General features: G+C 35.2%; 1 protein-coding gene across 1 annotated transcript; it reads left to right on the forward strand.

Moving 5' to 3' along the window:
* Positions 1-7,028: 7,028 nt before the first annotated feature.
* LOC107020537 lies at positions 7,029-8,476 on the forward strand. Its single transcript, XM_015220946.1, has 4 exons — positions 7,029-7,070; positions 7,287-7,407; positions 7,906-7,979; positions 8,066-8,476. Exons 1-4 carry the CDS (start codon positions 7,029-7,031, stop codon positions 8,474-8,476), a joined length of 648 nt encoding a protein of 215 aa, XP_015076432.1.
* Positions 8,477-9,446: the final 970 nt, after the last annotated feature.

The following is a 9,446-nucleotide window of genomic DNA, read 5'->3' on the forward strand; positions in this document are numbered from 1 at the left end:
TCATCTCTAGAGTTGGAAACCAAAGAAGGAACATATTTTGACAATTGAGGGAAATTTCAACAACTATTCAAGCACACTCATACTTCCTTGACGAAGATTGATGAACTCCACCACTTTTGCTTCCCGTTTCTCCCTAGGAAAGAATGTGTCACAAAAATACCTCTTGAACACCTCCGAAGTCACCGGTGCACCCCTTGATGACATATTGTCCCTCTATTGGACATACCAAGTATGGGCCATACCTTTGAGTTGGTAAGTGGCTAACTCAGCCTTCTTACAAGTAGTCAAACCTATTGCATAGAGGATCTTATAAGTCTCATCAATGAACTCATATGAGTCTTTATCAACCTTGGAACCATAAAAAAGTAGGGCGATTCATCTTAGTGAAATCTGTTAGACGAGAGGCCGTTGTAGCAACTTGTTGGTTTGCTCGGGGTACAACCTCCCCATTACTTGCGCCTTCATGGCTTGATCTTGTGTAGAGCGGGATTGTGCTTGGGTAGTAATGGCTTGGGTTGTGTGTAGAAAAGCATCCCTTATGTCACCATCCATCAAAAGAGGAGAATTGACCGGGCTTGATCATCATTCAATTCTTCCTCAAGAGAAGGAACTTGATCACCACAGGGAGGAACTCCCATGGTGGAAATATCTTCTTCAAGTCTTCGTGATGTGTTCCTTAGAGTATTCATTGTCCATAATCACAATAAAAGGATTAGATGTTGGACTTCCATGAAAGTGAGAGTTTCCTATGAATCACATAGATTCCTATTCACAAGTATTGTGCACTTCACAATTATGAATACGAACCTACAAAGACGTTATTGAGAGAGACACTGACTCAAAGATATTCAACCTCATTCTCTGATACAAACTTGTCACATCCAAGACTACAACCTAGACCTAACCGGCGTCATCATCCTCTTTGAAAAGTAAGACTAGCCTCTTAGCTTACATCATTATATTCGTATGTCAAAATTAGAAGAAATTTTAAAACTTTTTACTACTTGTACATTGAAGTTTACATAGACCTCTATATACACATAGTAGATATATATCAAGTATACATAAACCCTTCGTATATGAAGATTACTTAGTCTTATACTTTTATTGGACATAGATATATTGAATATAATATAGTCTCAAATAGTCGTCTCATATCATAACCAAATAATAAGAGCATATCAAATTTGTCCTAGCCCATACATCAATATAATAATACCACATATTGGTCATACAATGTTTACTATCCAAATGTAAAGGAAAGAAACATAAGAGTCTCTATACTAAAGCATCATCATAGGATTGAAAGTGTAATTTCCCTCAGAAAGTGGGGACCTACCCAACTTGGATGATTTAGATTTCCTAGTCTTCTTCAAAATCGTCTCCAAAAGTCCTTCAACGACCGGAACCTAAAATGTTTGGGAAAAAGGAATAAATGGGGTTAGTATACCACTTGTACTAAGTACGAAACCAGGCATACATACTTGGAAATCATGCAAAGAAAAGGGACATTTTAATAAGTATGCACTTTCAATTGAAAACGTTTATTTACATTCAACAAGACCATACCAAATCAATAGAACATATTCATTAAGTCATAGACATATACATCACTAGACCAACAACATAAAATCTAGGTGATTCAACAAGCATATGATTTAATTGAATACATATTCAAGTAATTGTATCCTCAAGTCATATTATCAACAAGTATGAGTAAGAGCACATTTCAACATAACCAAAGCAAGAAAATTATCCATGAAACCCTATCAAGTCAACAAGTGAAATGACCAAGGAAAGCCCCACAACCTTACTCAATTAAGTATCCCAAGAATAATCATGACCAACATCCCACTTAACATATATGTCATTTAAGAGTACATATCATCATACTTCAACAATGTAGACCAACACATATACATAAGTTAAACTAATCAACATATAGTATCAATAATTCCCAAGTTCTTTATATACATATCATGCACCATTATAATCATATTCATACATAACAATATACTCCTAATATTTCTCTCAAGTCTAACTATTGCAGTGTTTATGTGAGTCCCATACCCCTATCTAGACTAAGATAAACCCCTTAGGTTATCTTAGTTAAAGTTCATTCCTTAAAAGATTTTACCGTTTGGGAACATCTTGTCCTAACCGACATAGACAACATGATCTAATATGGAATCTGGTGTCATGGAACATTACACCGAAAGAAGGTTGCTACTTGATAAGTTAGTACCAAAACTTAAACATAGAAACTATGTGGATCCACTAGCTAGTATTTCTATTGGGGAAATATAGTTCAATAACTAGGAGATATGATACATGCATTATAGTCTCCAATCGCAAGAGTACCTTAGTGATACTACCTTCCCTATGTGGGAAGGGACACTTCTCACTTTAGTTCACTCGGTGCTAAGCTAGAGTCCCTTTTGAAATTTCTTTAATGGTTTTATTAATCATCATAAGTTATTGTAGGTGATAGGGTCTAACCCTTGTATTAACATCATCATCATCATAGCTCACTCAGAATTTCATGAATATAGTCCTTTCATTACACTTCATATGAGTCAGGTTATCACATTTACATATCACTTCATAATAAGGTACATTTGCTAAAACATTCACCATCCTTATAACATTTACATCTTAGCCAAAATATCACAAACCATAGTCAATACATTTCAATTAAACATCATACAAAACCTATAAATCCTAATACAAGGAATACTCAAATTCAACATCATTAGTTAATCACAATTAAACATAATTGAAGTAAGTAATAGGGATCACAAGACTTACCAAGTCTACTTCATAATTCATCATCAAGGACTTACCGTAAACCCTTACTCAAAACTATTAGGTTGTAGTATCATCATATAACCATAACCAACATGATAACAATACTAATTGACTGACTACATCACAATCCAATTCTAGTTCATAGCTTAAGAAAAAATACATAGATAAAAGTCATAATCTAAACAAATTACTCAAGAAAAAGCATGATAGGACTATAATTCACCCTAATCTATTCATGATTGATACAAAACAGAATCTAATGGTAATTCCACAAATAACCAAGTTAATTGAACAAAGATTACACAGTTTATATCAAGATCATAACCTAGGGTTAAGGGGTAAAGGTCATCTTCTACAAACTAGACCAATCCATCAAGATATATCATAATTGAGTTAAAAAACATTTTCATATATTCAGAATATTCAAAATAAATCATAAAAAAGGTAATCCATAAAATCAATTTTGAGATTAGATGAAACCCACTGGAAAACCCAACTTTTGAAATCAATTTGATGGAACCGTTTGAGAAAGGAGGTCTCAAAGGTGAAAGAGATCCCATGACTTACTAATTAATAAAGACTGATGGAGAAACATGACTCTTTTCATCCCATAAGCCTTCTCCTACCGTGGTCTTCAATGGATTTCTTCACTATATAGAAAGAAGAGCGAAGAAAGATNTATCACAAACCATAGTCAATACATTTCAATTAAACATCATACAAAACCTATAAATCCTAATACAAGGCATACTAAAATTCAACATCATTACTTAATCACAATTAAACATAATTGAAATAAGTAATAGGGATCACAAGACTTACCAAGTCTACTTAATAATTCATCATCAAGGACTTACCGTAAACCCTTACTCAAAACAATTAGGCTGTAGTATCATCATATAACCATAACCAACATGATAACAATACTAATTGACTGACTACATCACAATCCAATACTAGTTCATAGCATAAGAAAAAATACATAGATCAAAGTCATAATCTAAAAGAATTACTCAAGAAAAAGCATGATAGGACTATAATTCACCCTAATCTATTCATAATTGATACAAAACAGCATCTAATGGTAATTCCACCAATAACCAAGTTAATTGAACAAAGATTACACAATCCATATCAAGATCATAACCTAGGGTTAAGGGGTAATGGTCATCTTTTACAAACTAGACCAATCCATCAATATATATCATAATTGAGTTAAAAAACATGTTCATATATTCAGAATATTCAAAATAAATCATAAAAAAGGTAATCCATAAAATCAATTTTGAGATTAGATAAAACCAACTGGAAAACCCAACTATTGAAATCAATTTGATGGAACCATTTGAGAAAGGAGGTCTCAAAGGTGAAAGAGATCCCATGACTTACTAATTAATAACGACTGATGGAGAAACCTGACTCTTTTCATCCCATAAGCCATCTCCTACCGTGGTCTTCAATGGATATCTTCACTATATAGAAAGAAGCGCGAAGAAAGATAGTTTACGGTTTGTGAATTATGAGAGTTTAGGTTAGGCTATCCAGGTTAGGGATATATATGGGGTTAACTAAATTAATTAGACCTCCCATAAAACCTAATTAATTAAAAAAATCTTTAATTAATTTATTGAACTCAACTTAAAAACGTTGAGCAACTTAGGCCCTCAAAAATGAGATCTCGATCGAAGGTCCGTCTGTTAGACGACGACCACTGCTCCCTCCGTGTTGCACATATTTCTATAAGTTCAGAGACTGTGCAAAATGAACCTTCTAATATTTTTTCTAAGTGACCATCAATGATGTCCATCGACGCCCCGTCGATTGACACGCGCCCTGTCGATGGAACTAGTCTGTGCACACTGCCTTGGGTAGTCCTTTTACCTCGAAATGCAAACGTCCTCCTCAAGGGGTCCTTACGGAGTCGTTCCCAGATGTTTTGATTTTGAAATAACTCTAATATGTGTTAGACACCCTTATACCAATTTTATCATTTTCGACTCCTAGAATCTAGTCAAATAGGCTAAGGCATGCTAGCGCCTCCTTAAACTAGTTGACGTCATGGACGTTCATCGATATTTTAGTTTCTAGACTTTCTAAATGACTTATATTCACTAAAATGGACCTTAAAACAGTGTATAAACCTTATGAAACTCATGTTAGGCTCTAGAACATGTCTTGGAGTTTTGATGTGTTACATCACCCATTGAGGGTGTTATGAGGTTTGGTAAGAAGGAGAAACTTAGTCCTCGGTATATTGGTCCTTATAGAATATCCAAGAGAATTATCAGTTGTAAAATCTTGTAAAACGGAATGGTTAGGATTAATAAAAGAAACTATGAATAGTTATTTTTGGAAATAATAGGAGAAATCTTGAAATTTCCTGTGTAAAAAAGTATGTTTTTTGTCATTTTTGTATGGCATAACTTCTAGCTTAGGATGAGTTAGGGCCACTTCTATATATGGTATGAAATCCCTTCAAGAGATCTTTCCAACGCCGTAGAGTTTGCGTATTTTTGATATCATTTGATGGAGATATGCCTATCAGAAGTTGGACAATTGGATTGAGGAAAATCCAATCCGAATTTTAATAAGGGTAAAGTAGTTTCTTCACCCCACTATTTCCTAATATGTTTAAGGGTTTATTAGGGGTAAAATTAATCGTTAAGTAAGTTTTTAGAAGATTGAATACGCTAAGGGATTTGGAGAAAAGAGAATAGAAGAACGAGAAAGGAGAAAAGACTAAAATTTCACCAAGATTGTAAAGCGAATTTCGTCGTGGATGATCCTTTTAAGGTATGTGAGATCTTTCTGTGATGGGTCTTCCACCCACACTATAATATGATTAATTCAGCGCAATTAAAATAGATTGAATGATGAACATTGAAGTTCTTGATGAAAAATCATTGAATTCTTGCTGGTTGAGTTATAATATTACTTTGGTAGTTTGATTCATATTTCCGAGCTGTTTTATGAGTCTAATCTATTGGGTTTTGAGGATTTTAGTTAGTCTAAGTATTTGGAGTGAGATCCATGGGAGTTCAGAATGTTTATGATTGACAAGCCTTTGGGTGCCGCGCCTTACAGAACCCCTTAGGCAACCTCTGTTAGACATGGCCTGGTGCACCTCGCCAACTACAGCCCCTCCGGACAATCTCTGGTGCCACGCGCCTCTTAGAGCGCTAATGTCACATGGGTATCTCTTTTTTTCCCAATCTTTTTGTACTAGTTCCTAAGTGATGTCCCTAAAATTCCTAAATGATTCCAACACTCTAATGTACACCTAAACATCATAAAATCATCCATAATCATTAGATCATGGTCCTTGAATCACATAGTCCAATTCAAGGAAAGTTAAGATCAAAGTAAAACAAGTTAAAAGTTAAGTCTAAAATGTAAGAAACAAGCCGAAGTGAGTTCTTAATGCTTTCAAAAATCTTAAAAAAAACATTTTAACTTTGTTTTAAAGTTCAAACTACAATATGAGTATAGAGTAATGAGTTGACTTTAAATTATTCCCTAAGAGTTAACTTTCAAGTAAAGCAAAGAGCAAAGAGTGAGTTAATTTATCAAAATCTATAAGGAGTAGTGACTAAGAGTTTCAAATGTTTTTAAATTTTGAGAAAGAAAGGAATATGGAGTTCCACAGAGCCCTTGGCTAGTTTTAGAAAATGGGAACTATGATTTTTAAGTCAGATTTTAAAGATAAGTTTGAGAAATTACCTCAAACCAGAGAAGAAGTTGATTTGAACACATATGAGCTAAGTATTTTTTGAGTAGTATTGAGCACCTATATGGGGACGTGAGTTCATATAAACTCAGGTCTGAATAATCCATGTAACCAACATGGACAGAAAACGGATCAATTTTTTAAGATGATTATTTCATGCTTTTATCATAGACTAGTGGATCCACTTAGTAGATCAGGTTCTATACCGATGGCAAGGTATAGAGCGGTCCTCTTGCAACGTAAGGTAAGACGTTGTACTATCTCTTAGGTTCATAGTGATGGTTTACGATTAGAGAATCTCCCACAGAACCTATATTACTTTCATATATACATACATATATATATATATATATATATATATATATATATATATATATATATATATATATATATATATGTATNTTGTTGTGAATTTTTCTTATTTATAATTGAGTTAAGTTAAGTCTTCCGCAAAGTTTTGTATGTCAGGCCAAGGGTTCGCTCAACGTTAGCAATGGTCATTGGATTCTGGCCATGTCCACGGTGTAGGCGTTGGGTATGTCAACCTTTGTATCAGAGTGCATAGTTCAATAGTCCTAGAGAGTCTATGAAGCCGTGTCTGTAAAGTCGTAGTCATCAGTGTGAAGAGTGCCACATCTATGATTAGTACGGTACACCATTCAGGAATTTCTCCCTTCTTTCATACTCACTATGTGAGTTAGATGTTATCTCTAGAAAATTCCCCTCTAATTCGTGATCACATCTGTTACAGATCATCATTCCTCCAGAAGGAACAGTTACAGTTCATCCAACCAGAAGAAATGTGGAGGAGCGAGAGGTACCTAATGCACCTGAAATGCAACCTAAAGAGGAAGTTACTAATGCTAGATTCTGTTAGTCTATTTGGATGCTAAGACAAGCGGTGACTTACCAGGTTGGTCAACAAAAAAGAGCATAACAGGAAGAGTCTCGCACCTCGAGGATTCATGAGTTCCTAAGAATGAGTCCCAAGCTTCACTGGTTCAAGAACCACTCAGGATCCGGAAAACTTTGTGGAAGAGTTGATGAAGGAATTTGATGTGATGCATGTGGTAGATGTAAAGCGAGTTGAAAAGGACGCATATCAACTGAAGAATGTGGGTAGAACTTGGTTTGATCATTAGATGGAAAATAGAGATGAGGATGCACCACATAAAAGTTGGGATTAATTTGAAGAAACCTTCATAGGGCGTTTCTTCCCTCGAGAACTAAAGGAAGCAAAGTTACGAAAGTTCCTTAAATTGAAACAGAACTCCTTGAGTGTTCATGAGTATGAGTTACAATTCATCGAATTGTCTCTCTATGCTCCGGATATAGGTATGGATATGAGAACTTGTTTCTTGCTGACTTAGGTCTTGCTTCAGGAAAAGAAGGTAGGGCTGCAATGTTGATTGGGGACATGGACATTTCAAGGCTAATGGACTATGTACAAAAAATTAAGAATAAAAACTGAGGGACAAAGAGGAGTATAGGAACAAGAAAGCTAAGACAGTGGATGAGAATGGTCAACAGAGGAGTGGATCAAGTCGACCACAATTTAAGAAACAAAAGGACAATGCACCATCATCAGATAGTGTACCTACGCCAAGAAACAATGGTGAGTATAATGGACATAAATCACTGAACATTAAGGATAGCCCAGCCCACTCCCAAGGTAGTGTGGCACAAAGAGGTAGTTGGGATCCTTCGTTTGGTAGGTGTCGTAGAAACCATGTCGATAAGTGTTGCAATGGTCAGTCGGGTTGTTTCAAATGCGGTGAAGTGGGGCACTACATGAAAGAGTTGCCCAAGAACAAGAAAAGAGGTGGAAATCTAGGAAATAGAGTCCAATCTGCATCAGTTGCTCCACCACACAAAGCTGCACCTAGAGAAGTCACTTACGCCAGATGTTATCACGAGCATGATCGAAGTCTTTACTTTTGATGTTTATGCTTTCTTAGACCCATGAGCTAGTTTATCGTTTGTAACTCATTATGTTGCAAATATGTTTGAGAGTCTTCCTAAAAAACATAGTGAAACCTTTTGTATTTCTACACATGTTGGGGGTCTATTCTAGCGGAAAGAGTCTATCATGATTGTCATGTTACCATCAATCACAAGAACACCATGGTTTATCTAGTAGAGCTAGATATGCCAGATTTTAATGTCATTTTTGTATAGACTTGCTTGATGCTTGTTATGTGTCAGCAGATTCTAAAACCAGAGTTGTCAAGTTCAAAATTCCTAATGAGCTAGTCATAGTTTTGAGTAGTAGTTTAGCAGTGCCTAAGGCACATTACATTTCGTACCTTAAGGCGAGATATTTATTTTCAAAGGGATGTATCTATCACCTAGTCCCTCCTAACATAGAGATAGGCTTCAGCATATATATCATTCCAAATACTCATCCTATCTATATTTCATCATAAATAATGGCACAATAAGAGTTAAAAGAGCTAAAAGAACAATTGAAAGATTTGTTAGATAAAAACTTCATTCGATCAAGTGTCTCATCATGGGGCGCTCTGATCTTGTTTGTAAGGAAAATGATGGTTCTCTTAGGATGTGTATAGAATATCGCCAATTGAATAAGGTCACTATAAAGAATAAATATCATGTTCCAAGGATAGATGATATTTTCAACAAGCTTCAGGGCGCTTATTGTTTCTCACATATTGATCTCAGATCTGGATACCCTCAGTTGAATGTTAGGAAATATGACATTTGAAATACAACTTTTAGAACAAGATATGGGCGTTATTAGTTCTTGGTTATGTCTTTTGGGTTTGGGCAATGTGCCTGCAATATTGGATTTTATGAACAGAGTCTTCAAGCCCTATTTAGATTTGTTTGTCATCGCCTTCATTGATGACATACTGATTAATTAAAGGGATGATGAAGATCATGCTAGTCA

Source organism: Solanum pennellii, chromosome 1 (genome assembly GCF_001406875.1).
Source record: "Solanum pennellii chromosome 1, SPENNV200".
NCBI lineage: Eukaryota > Viridiplantae > Streptophyta > Magnoliopsida > Solanales > Solanaceae > Solanum > Solanum pennellii.